The sequence below is a fragment of the Mytilus galloprovincialis genome, chromosome 6 (genome assembly GCF_965363235.1).
Source record: "Mytilus galloprovincialis chromosome 6, xbMytGall1.hap1.1, whole genome shotgun sequence".
In the NCBI taxonomy this organism is placed as follows: Eukaryota; Metazoa; Mollusca; class Bivalvia; order Mytilida; family Mytilidae; genus Mytilus; species Mytilus galloprovincialis.
In genome coordinates this window covers 72,024,737-72,037,551 of record NC_134843.1, presented here as the reverse complement: position 1 = coordinate 72,037,551, position 12,815 = coordinate 72,024,737, and the positions used below count along the sequence as shown (strand labels likewise).

Here is a 12,815-nt window from a genome sequence, read left to right as displayed (position 1 = left end):
AAATACTCAAAAACAGCGATATATTCTCCAATCTGTTTATTAATAAATGAAAAGAATGGTATAAGCAAATGACATAAAACTGGGAGTATAAGGTAGCTATGAAACCAGGTTAAACCGACCATTTTCCTAGGATAATATTAACAGAAGATGGTGTGTGATTTCCAAATAGACAACTCTTCACATGAGATCAAATCACACAGAAGTTATCAGCTATAGGTCACCGTACGACATTCTTCAATGAGCAAAGCCCATACGGCATAATCAGCTTTACAGGGCCCCGAAATCTTAAATTTGAAATAATTCAAACGAGAAAACTTACGGTCTAATTAATGTACAAAAATGAACGAAAATGAACACAGCAACAAGCAACAACCAATACTTTATTTTGATTTACTGATAACAAAATCAATTTAATACCAATAACAACAATACTTGAAGATTGTATTACAGTGTTGATTGGTAACCTTTAAGAATAAGGTTATTTAAAGGATTGATAATTTTACCAGGATCGTTTCTAATTTTCCGATCAAAATGAGGATGTGCCAACCTGTTTGAAAGAAATGTTTTATAGGTACAACCAAACTTCAAAACCAAATTTTTATATCATTCGAAGAATTTAGTAAAAGTTTTAATAATTTGTGGTAACTAAATTCCTGACTTAATAATTTACTTGTAATACATAGACTACGTTGGTTAAAATCTAAAACTCACAACAGACACGGGCATAGCAAAAGAGTTGTGAAATATCAACACCGTAAGATGGTACCAAAGGAACATCCCCATCCAAAAAAAGAAAAACAACCAATAAGAAACGCAATATCGTTCACCCTTAGTCAGGAATGTGAATGTTGTTTTTTCACTTGCTTCTTTGACTGACAGCGCTTGATTTTGTTATTTTTCATCGACATCCCCTTAAAACATTTGCCCCGGAGTTCGGTATTTTTGTTAACTTGTTTTCTGAAAAGTTTATGTCGAAACGTCGGTTTTGATCACACTACTAGTATATAAAGGGCATAAACATGCTGATTTTGAAATATTAGGCATCAACTGGTAATTAGCAAATATCTGAGATCTACTTCGACCACCAAGTCCATCTTGTTTTGACTTTTTGTAGACCATGGTGTATTAAAAAAGGTAGACATAGCTAAAGCGTCTTATGAAAGCAGATCTTCAGCCTTAGGCACTTGCATGAAGTTTTTGGAAAAAAAACAATATGCCTTCGCCGTAAAAATACTATGTTCCCAGACTTTCATGAAAACTTGCACCATCGCCTGCATTGTCTCTTTCGAAACCATAAACACACGTGATGTGTATCTCAAAATACCTGTTTGTGGCATGTAGTAAGTTGTTAAGTGAGAACAGAATGTTTCATATGTGTGGAGGACACAAAAGGTGCACATCAAATTTAAAAAATTGAAGAGAAAACGATTAAACCATTGCAAAAGTTAGAAAACGAAGAAATATCAACATCACATTTCTAAATACTGCATAAATACAATACACTGAGCATTACAAATCCAATTTTAATACCAAATGGGGTTTCAGGGTAAGCAGTTTCGGCACTTGTCGTATAGTTCATGTTAAGTACGAATTTGGTAATGTATAATCCGTAATTCTTATAACGTCGTTAATTATTATCCCCATGAATATGATTGTAAACCAGACCTAGCTGCGTTTTGATCCGCCGACATTTGCAGAACAAGCACTATTGCATATTTTTAGATCAATGATACAGAGAGAAACTGTAGGGACATTGTTTTGGATGAGAAATTAAAATGCAGTTTTATATAATGTGTAGTACTAATAACAGATGCTGCCCATATGTATGGGTATAAATGCACGACCACGTGTTATGAGAAACAGTAATTTAATTTCAATAGTTAATGACTTTGTTATTTTATTTGGAACAAATAAAAAGTTTTGTTACTGAATATTTTAAGATAGTTATTAATGACTTTTGTCTAGGTCTTCCATGGGGATCGTTCTGAGTAACCTTCCTAAAAAGGGGCAGTGTATACAGACTTTGACTTTTCATACAATTACTTGAGTAGTTGCTATGTTCATTATTCCCTCTCATGTACTTAGTATTTTATTCCATTAATTGTATAGTATCCCCCCCTTTCCGGACCCTTTTGTTTTTTCTAACTTTTGTGTCTTGCGGAATACACGGATGCCCATCGAAAGCATAAACAATGGTATCATGATGTTTTATAAAATTCAATAAATTATTGATTCTAAGTGGCAGAAATAATATTATTAATGCAAATATTTTTCAAAAGAAAGAAGTTTTTTGGTAGGGTTCGTGAAGCTCTGTCTTCACTTTTCTCTTATGTATTTTGTGTACTGATTTTTTTTTGTCCTTTTTTTTCTACCTTGCGTCGTCAGTTTTTTTCACCTATGACCTTAAACATCTTACTGTTATCTTTAGCCATTCTCTCATTGATGCATATGTTTGGTCGAATATTGTATTTAACATTTATGCAAAAGGATATAACAAAACTACCGAATTCCAAAGAAAATTGAATAAACAATACTTTCATGATACAACTATAACAAGAGAAAACAATACGAGCTTAATATTCTTGTAAACAATTCGGGACATTGTAGCATCTGACAAGCAGTCACAAATGGTGTTTTTGTTTAAATAAACTCATCATAGATACCAGGACTAAATTAAGTATATACACTACACGCGCGTTTCGTCTACAAAAGACTCATCAGTCACGCTCGAATCCAAAAAAGTTAAAAAGGCCAAATAAAGTACGAAATTAAAGAGCATTGAGGACCAAAATTCCTAATAGTTTTGCCAAATACAGCTAAGGTAATCTATGCCTGAGGTAGAAATGCCTTAGTATTTCAAAAAATTCAAAAATTTGTCAACAGTAAATAGAAGCAAACTATCGAATTTGCTATGGTTTGGTAAACCCATTGACATGGTTTGTTAAGTGTCGAGAAATTCGTGATAGTTTTTATCAAATTTGTCATGATTTAGATCCAAATTAATATAAATGTATTTTAACTCAATATTGATAGTTTGTTCGAAAACGCTTGTAGTTAAACGAATTTACACAATTTACTAACTGACTTTCAAACAATTTTGGCAAAGCGTACGTTCAATAATTTTACCTTTTGATACTTTTGATATATTTAACATGTGTAACAAGGATGACATTTTGGAGAATCATGATTTTTTTTCGTGGCTTCAATAACCATTACATTAAGCAACGAATCGGAGGACTTGCCATGTTTGTATTAGAAACCTTAACTTCAAAAAGTGACATACAAGCAACAAGATTTGTTTCGCAGGGAAAGATGGTCTTCATAAATAATGTGAAATTTTTCACTCGCCTAGTGGTATTGAATAGTATCTTGAAATAATATGTCTTGTATCAGTTTAAAGAAACCTATGATTAAATGCTGATAGTAACTTGTAGCGGCGTATTAAGTGTGTATCAATGTGGGAAGACTTTAAATGGTTCTCTCTTTTTCCCGCCTCTTTTATTTCTGGTAGAAGATTTTGTGTTTCAAGATGTGGCTTGATTATTAAGTATATGATATCGAACTGTGTATAGACTTTTACCAGTTAAACTCAACACTTTTTCTTGTAAGAATTATTTCCACTAACACTGTGGTACTTGTTATTTCTACTACGTCGCAACCATAAGAGAAAGCGACAAATGTGTTGTGTTTTTTCCTAGTTGAACATTATATACTCAGGATTTTTCTAAATCTTGACCGAAGCGGTATATGTAATCCACGTGAGATTCACTTCCCTGTATGTATTTGATATAAGTGATATGTACATGTTACTGGTAGACCATATTAAGTAGAATATACTAGATAGGGTCTTAGATTAGAGGCCAATCGTCCACGAAAAAGAAAAAGACAATAACAATAAAAAACCAAGGAGTAAACAAAGACTCATCAAACCAAAATAAATAAGAAACAACACGAACTCATCTAAAAATCGGGAGTGAAATCAGGTGCTCCGGAATAGTAAGCATTTCTTGCACCGTATACGGCACCCGTCGTGTTATTTTTTGTTCAGTTCGGAAATGATGGAAGGTTATAATGACTGAGGAAGAATATAAGATATGATGGTCATAAATTTTGGTATTTAACCTACCATCAGTAGTCATTTCGAGAAAAAGGTCTCAATATTAAGCAGATTTATCTGTGTCCGTAGTATCTGTCATTTCAAGTTCACTTGGATATATTAAATGTAAGTGATCACTGAATTTATTATTATTTAGAGACAGTAAATCATCAATATACCGAAAGGTGAAATTAAAAGACTGGGCTAATTTCTTTTCTTTTTGTACACAAATTCTGCTTCATAAGGAACCCCAAAACAAATCTGCAAATAGAGGAGCGCAATTAGGGTTTAGCTTTTAGAAAATGACGTCAAGGTCATTCAATGTGATTTTGGCTTATTGTAACTCCTTCTCCAAAAATTTATAAAGTACTGACAAATTATTTTGCTCTTTTCGACATATCGTAATACATTAATTTTGATTGAAAAAAGATGCGTTAACATTTAATTGTAGTTTTATCCCCTCTTATTTAAAAAAAAGCTGTATGTTTACATTACTTATTAATCATATATAGTATAGTCTTTTCCCATCGAACTAGAGATAAAGGATACACCAGATACTGGTAAGTCGGCTTACATCTAGAAATTGACAATGAGGGTCGGTTGAAAACAAAACGTTAAAACAAAAGAGATGATTTCGGCTTTCCAATTGTGAACTTTCCATTTCTTAGTATCTACATTCCAGCAGCTCCTGCATACGGAGTATATATCTCCCAATTGATACGATATTCCCGTACTTGCGTTTTCTATCATGATTTTCTTGATAAAGGGTTACTGCTCACGTTATGAAACAACCGTTTCACAAATGATATCGGATATGTTCTAAACGTCGTAACTACAATATCCTTCCCTTTCATGAATGTGACCTACCGAATTAGAGTATTTACCGAAGTTGTTTTAACATGAGCATTACGACGGGTGCCACATGTGGAGCAGGGTCTGCTTACCCTTCCGGAGCACCTGAGATCACCCCTAGTTTTTAGTGGGGGTTCGTGTTGATTATTCTTTAGTTTTCTATTTTTCTATGCATGTGTACTATCATAACAGTTTCTGTTTTTCCGTTTGTCTTTTTCATTTTTAGCCATGGCGTTGTCAGTTTATTTTCGATTCATCAGTTAGACTGTCCCTTCTGTATCCTTCGACCCACTTGTATAGCATTTGATTTACAGTCCTTGCTTTATGATCATAAAAAAGTAAGTCAAGATCAAAGGAAAAATTGACGTTCGGGATTTGGAAGTTTGCTATAAATTCATATTTATCGATGATAATGCCATGGGGTACTTTGGATTAGGTTGATAGATATATGATGTTGAAAAATGTGAACATTGTTACTTTCTTTAAACCTAAATTAAATTTATGGCACTGCTTTTGATTCAAAGTACTTTAAACCCATATAGTTTTGGAAATAGTGTTAAATAGGGACGAAAGATACTAGAGGGATATTCAATATGAAGTCATCTTTCAGACGATACTATAAGCGATATAATGTAAAATCACATACTGAACTCCCAAATAAATTCAGAACGGAATGTCACTAATGAAAAGGCAAAATCAAGTGATAAAATACATTAAACGAACGGACAACAACTGTCATATGCCTGACTCGTTACAGGCATTTTCAAGTGTAGAAAATGGTGGATTGAAATTGTTTCAAAGAACCCAACCTCTCACTTGTATGACAGTAGCATCAAATTCCATAATATATACAACTATTTGTGAACAAAACAGACATACACGGTATAATTGTCAAAATAAGCTTGGTACAGAAGTCACCACTTTTTCACAATCTCAATTAGACCAAAAACAAACAAACATTAAACAAAGCTTCACAAAATCATCTGTCAAATTTAACAACCACATTCAATGCTTACTTATAGATGTATTTTAATCAATCCATAAAGGAAATATAAATATTTGAAGTCCTTTGACCGGAAATAGCAGCTTATTTCTAGCAAAAGTATATAGAAATAAATTATGTTTGGAATCATCGTAAAGGAAGCTATTTTCCAAACCGGAAGTGACTTGTTTAACCGGAAGTGGCTAAATATATCCTTCAATTTATGAAAAAATTGCCTGAAAAAATATATGATCAGAATCAGTTTGTGATCAACGTTTACGTCAATACATACTTTTTTGCCACAATCTTGTAAGTAAAAATATGCAGAAAAGCTTCAATTTGTTTTTATTTGTATTTCTGAAGTACTTTGACCAAACGTTTATATGCTGAACGTAATTTTTTTTTTTTTTTTTTTTTAAATTATTTTTACACTGATAGATAGCAACGTTACAACGGTACACCTTACACAGTTATGTTATACATGACCGTGGGAGACCAAAGATGAATATTGGACAATAGAGATGACAAACATTATATACTAATAACTATAAATATAAATTACAGAATTTTATTCCTGCAAAAAACAATTTCTGAAAGTAAGGAATTATTCATCAAACCAGATGATGACTTGAATATTTCATATTTTGATTTTAGGTCTAATTTTGTAACTGCAAAACAATGGAACGTAGTACACAATTTTATAAATCAAAAACACATCTAATTTGACAAGTTAATGTACTTTATTTAATATAACATGTGTAGTGGAATGTTTTGTAAACGTCACAAGGTTGATATCATGTATCCAGTGAAGCTACTGTAGTCATCTTGAAGAACTTGTGATTTCGGGTAATGCTGTATAAACACTTTATCCCCTATCTCGAGTTCCAGTGTACCAGACATCGAACCTGCATCACGGTTACTAAAGCTGTGTCCATAGGTCAGCCTGTTGTTGTTTTTCATTAGTATAAGGTGTAATTGTGTTCCAAAGGACAAAAAAGTGCAGTCGAAGTAGTAAAGTCCTTTGACAGGTGCCCGAAAGATACCCGTCTTTGAATCATATGCATCACCTGTGTTTGTGAAAATCTTATCAAATACCACTGTTGACGATCCGGAAATTGTCAATGATTTTGACAACGTGGCATAAAATGCTATTGATTTATGGTGATTATTTTTACAGTCAGTGCCTTAAAAAAACAGAAATGTAAATTCAGCTTTTAAATGTCATTTATAGTAAGCAAAAATCTAATTAAATATCCATCTACAAATGTAAGAAGTTTTCACACTTGCACACTACTTCTCGTGGTAATGTAGAAAAATCATATGCATTGATATTTTATACAGCTATTTCGTTATACCGGCCTCGGAGTTACACATCTCAAACTTTATTTTATTTGGAAATGAGCTGATAGTAGTGTTTTTAAACACAATAAAGTACTCTAACATCAGTATTTTAGCCAATTAAATTTGAATGGGTTGTTATATCATGAAAATATTTTCCGATACATTCGAATTGTGATATAAAATGTATATTGTTGTTAACATCTACAATAAAACCGTAACAAAACGTTTATTTGAAATTCCACAACAAAAGTAAGCATAGAACTGTAAATACATATGGTATATCTATTTTAGTAAACAATGTGACTTCAACTATAATAGTAACCTGAACTTATTTGTTTGAGTTCTTTAACAAAATCTAAAAGCTTTTCCATGACTGTTTCTGTTCTATCTGAAAGTATAAATTTATATACTAACAATATTTTCAGGCAATAGAAATCAGATATATAAGGGTTTTTTTTACGAATAACTTCTGTCTTTGTTTCTTACCAAAAGTAATGAATGAACAAGCTAAATATCAATGAGGATTTGTTGTCACCAAAACCATGCTTTTATATTTGTGTAGCAACATTCAAGCAGCGCCTACATACGGCGTATATATCTCCCAGTTGAACCGATATTTGAGGGCTTGTACTTCCTATCATAATTTCGTCGATACAGGGTTGCTGCTCAAACGGAAGCTATTAAACCAAGTGTTCCAAGTGGTGAGGTTGAAATCATCCCAAATTGGTTGACCGTTATGGAACATCCGTTTGTACAGATTATAGTGAATATCTTCCTATTGATTTGTAATAAAATGAGCAGCGTTGCCAGTTTAAGCGGTTAAATGTTATAAAATCTAATGGAATATTATGATAGATATATTCAACATATCTGTAAATACTTATATATAAAAGGAATTGCAATTTTATCGTTTTAAGTACATCTTCACACCGACACAAACGGATGTTTTCAAAGGGTGATAACCTCTCTTCAACAAATGTGTCTAAATGATATGTAATTGTTTTCATCAGCAAAATTATAGACAAGAATTTAAAAAACATAGGGTACTATAAATTCCTGAAATGAATAAAATATAAAGACAGGAGAAAAACACGAGCTCGACTGAAAGATTATTTTAAAAGTTTAAGGCAATCTTTGTGTTTCTCAAAGTGTTAATCTGCACTGATGGTTTATGTTGATAGTTTTTATGAGTTTGTCAGTTCTTCTTCCATATGAGTTTGAATGGTCAATCAGTAAATTCGGGTGTCAGTGTTACAAAGATGCTCCTAGAACGAAGAAAAAAGATATCAGCGGTGCTTATTTGTAGTGTTTCTTTTTTTACGAAAGTTCGTTTCGAATTCTGTCTCTGTGTGATGAGGGTGCTTAAATAACGGAAAATAATAACTCGAAGAAAACAAGACAATCTAGAACTGTCTTCTAATTTAAACATTTCTTTCAGAGGTGCAAGTTCTTTCTCTGTGTGACACTGGTGGTCCAAGAAAGGATGAATTTACTAAGAGAAGACCTTGTTTTCGATTTTGCTATATTTCTTTTTTTAGTGGTGCATGTTTTATAAAGAAATGCAAGTTGTAAAAGTTATTAAAAGTGTTAAAGTGATGCCAGTTGGCCGTGGACCGAGTTGAAGGGTAGTACGTCAACTGAGCATGCATAATAGCGCACAAAACACATATCGATAACGGTCTAAAAAATCAAGATATTTTCTCTTAATTTGGCGGGGTTTTTTTGTTAAAAAAATTGTTTCAAAGACAATTACATGAAGTACAAAACGCGATATCTATATAGATACGTCATATAAAAAAATCGACTTTGTATGGTTTCATCTAGGAGAGTTGCGAGTCCACAAAAATGGACGCATCCTTTAGAAATATATATATATTTTCCGAATTGTTGTAAATGAATTACATGGTATACATTAGACGACAAACTGTCGCACAAACATGTGAGGATTTTTTCTTTGATCGAACCAATAGAAGTATTTTGCATTGTGTATCATTGTTTTATCACATTGACGGAAACCCCTGATATCATTTTATTCGTTTGATATACAACAGCTTGCAAAATATAGAATAGACAATGGTACAGTTCTATACAAAAACTACTATCCAGGTAAAACGATCAAGAATGTAAACGCAAAAACACACCACTCATCAATAGTAAATATGTGCCAGTATAAAGTCGTGAGCCTGTAGATAAGTGGTTGTCGTTTGTTCGTAAATAACGGCAACAGTAGCATACCGCTGTTCGAAATTCATAAATCGATTGAAGAAATAACAAATCCGGGTTACAATCTGAAACTGAGGGAACACATCACAAATATAAAAGTAGAACAACGACACAAAAGAAACGCAACACAACATGCAAGACAAACAGAGACGAATTATAATATAACAATGGCCATTTTCCTGACTTCCATTTGGTACAGGACAAATTTAACAAAGACAAAATGTTTGTCATGTTTGTTTTTCGTAAACCGTTTTGTTGTTAACTGTGCCGTGATTTTTCTCAATTCAATTATTAAATATTTTTCGTGTCGGGGCCATTTATAGCCGACCATATGGTATGGGTTATTTTCATTGTAGAAGAGCCGTACGCTTGCAAATAACTGCCTAAATCCACTTCATTTGAACTTTGGTGGCAAGTTGTCTCTTTCGCAATCATACCACATCACCTTATTTTTACAATTCGTCATTACCAATGGGAAAATCTTTGCGTTTCTATATTTGCAAGTTAATCTCAAATAAATTTGAACAACATAACAAATTCAAAACATTGAATTTATTACTGTTACAAAAGGATTGAACACTCACAAACATGGCCAATCCTACAGCATACTTTATTTTGTACCTTGTCGGGAGCCTGTAATTCATCGGTAATTTAATATTTTTTCAATTTTTTTTTTTTTTTTTTTTTTTTTTTTTGTAATTTACTTTTTCGCTTAATGTTTCTCTCCTTAATCTAGTCATTAGTTTTTTCTCTCGAATTGTGTCAACCTGTTGGGCCTCAATATCTTACTCTATAAAAAGAGTTAAATGTTAAAGGCTGTCTATGGCCCTACAACTGTCTACCTTCTCGTTCTTTGGTCTCTGATGGATAGTTTATAAAAATAAAATTGAGAAAGTAAATGGGGAATGTGTCAAAGCAACAACAACCCGACCATAGAACGGACAACAACCGAAGGCCACCAATGGGTCTTCAATGTAGCGACAAACTCCCGCCCTCGGGGCGTCCTTCAGCTGACCCTTAAACAAATATCTATACTAGTTCAGTTATAATGGACGACATACTTAATTCCGAATTATACACAAGAAACTAAAATTAAAAATCATACAAGACTAACAAAGGCCAGAGGCTCCTGACTTGGGACAGGCTCAAAATTGAGGTAAAGTTGTCTGATTGGCAATCACATTCAACACATTTTCTGTGTATAGTGTATATATACTATATAGCATACAATACATACCATTTGAACAGTTTTCTTTAGCTTCTGATAGAAAAACATGACTCATAGCAGCGAAAAGCACAAACAAGATGAATGTCCCAGTGGAAAACATTTCAGAACTCAATATTCCAAAAACTTAATACAAAATACAGTCTACGAAAAGAAACTTTAAACATGTATTTGATATTGATCGTTGATAATAGTATCGCGTGATAAAAGAAATCAATCGACAGGACAATAAAAAGTATATTCCTCTTCTGATGTCGAATTTCATTCTGTACATTTGTTCATGTAACTATTAGTAGTTCATAGTGTTACAGGCTGTTGTTTGGTACATGTTGGTTCTTAAACCTAAAACAGGACAAACGAACGGATGAATGGACGTACAAACCAAACAACATAATGCCCCTATGTAAGGTATAAACAGAAAATCAAGGATTGGGATGTTGTAGAGTCTGGGTTGCTCTGTCATTGGTGTATATTCCTTTATTTATTTGGTTTATTTGTAAAGAGAGATACATTTTAACTCAGACAATTCAATTTTATTTATAGAATTTAACGTTTTATATATTATATGTTTATCTGTTTTCTTTTTGGAGTAAGAAAACTATACCATTTTCAATTTCAAATCTATTAAAACGTTTCTTTTTTTTAAATTGTAAATTTTACTTTCATAATTTATTATAAAATTAAATTTTTTTAGTGATTGTTTTAAGATTTTTTTTAATGGGCATGATGACGTCACTTCAAGTTACCTTTTTGTTACATTTGTCAAATTAAATTAAATGTCAAACCAATTCGAATTTGTCAAATCAATTTTAAAACCAACTAAAAATCTCGATTGAAGAATGCCATTGGTTCTATCTCCGATCGGGTTAAACAAACTTTAGACTACAATTGGTATGTGTGCTGCTCAGCCAACAATAGGCATTACGGATAAACAGACCAGTCGTCTTTGCAGGTCACATGTCACTCTGCTGACTGTTTACTTAATGAGCTAGCACGTTAAGAATTTTACTCAGCATGAAAGTCTGGAAGAAAATAGTTTCCATGTTCACACCATTCAAAAATTGTATAGTTATGAGTCATGAATATGCATTTAACATTTACATATTCGCCGCTGATCGTTCCTTTTTTTATTGTTTTTTTTTAATATATCATCAATAAAACATGAAGTACACTGGTATAAGACTAGTATGTTAATTTGTCAAATGAGTATCACAATCTAGTAGAAAGCTTTGTGAATAAGATAAAAGATGTTGGGTGTCCTCAAAGTTATATAATTAAATCAATATCATACATGTATATACTATTTAACTTTTTTATATTATATTATACACGTGTATACATAATTATGATGCCGATTTTACTGTGATATAGCTGTAACATCTAGCTTCTTATCAAACAATAATTACATTGAATGTACATTTGTGTTTCATTATAAAACGTCATTTTGATTGGCTAATAGCGAATTTTGCGTTATTCTGAAATTAACCTTCATTTCAAAATGAATTGTAAATAATTATCAAAGGTACCAGGATTAAAATTTAGTACGCCAGACGCGCCTTTCGTCTACATAAAACTCATCAGTGACGCTCATATCAAGATATTTATGAAGCCAAACAAGTACAAAGTTGAAGAGCATTGAGGATCCAAAATTCCGAAAAGTTGTGCCAAATACGGCTAAGGTATTCTATGCCTGGGATAAGAAAGTCCTTAGTTTTTCAAAAAATTCAAAGTTTTGTAAACAGGAAATTTATAAAAAAAAAATGACCACATAAATGATATTCATGTCAACACTGAAGTGTTGACTACTGGGCTGTAAATACCCTCGGGGACGAAACGTCCACCAGCAGTGGTATCGACCCAGTGGTGTAAATAGTTATCAAAGGTACCAGGATTATATTTTAGAACGCCAGACGCGCGTTTCGTCGAAATAAGACTCATCAGTGACGCTCATATCAAAATATTTATAAAGCCAAACAAGTACAAAGTTGCAGAGCATTGCGGATCCAAAATTCCGAAAAGTTGTGCTCATTCATGTTGACACACGTTTCCATAACAAAGTGCACTATGTCAGATAAATAAAAGAAAACTTAATAGTA

General features: G+C 32.6%; 1 protein-coding gene across 1 annotated transcript; it reads right to left on the bottom strand.

Annotated features, from left to right (window-relative positions):
* Nucleotides 1-6,597: 6,597 nt before the first annotated feature.
* LOC143080249 (complement C1q-like protein 4) lies at nt 6,598-10,856 on the bottom strand. Its single transcript, XM_076255987.1, has 3 exons — nt 10,732-10,856; nt 7,594-7,659; nt 6,598-7,114 (listed from the first exon to the last, which is right to left on the bottom strand). Exons 1-3 carry the CDS (start codon nt 10,820-10,822, stop codon nt 6,711-6,713), a joined length of 561 nt encoding a protein of 186 aa, XP_076112102.1. The 5' UTR covers nt 10,823-10,856; the 3' UTR covers nt 6,598-6,710.
* Nucleotides 10,857-12,815: the final 1,959 nt, after the last annotated feature.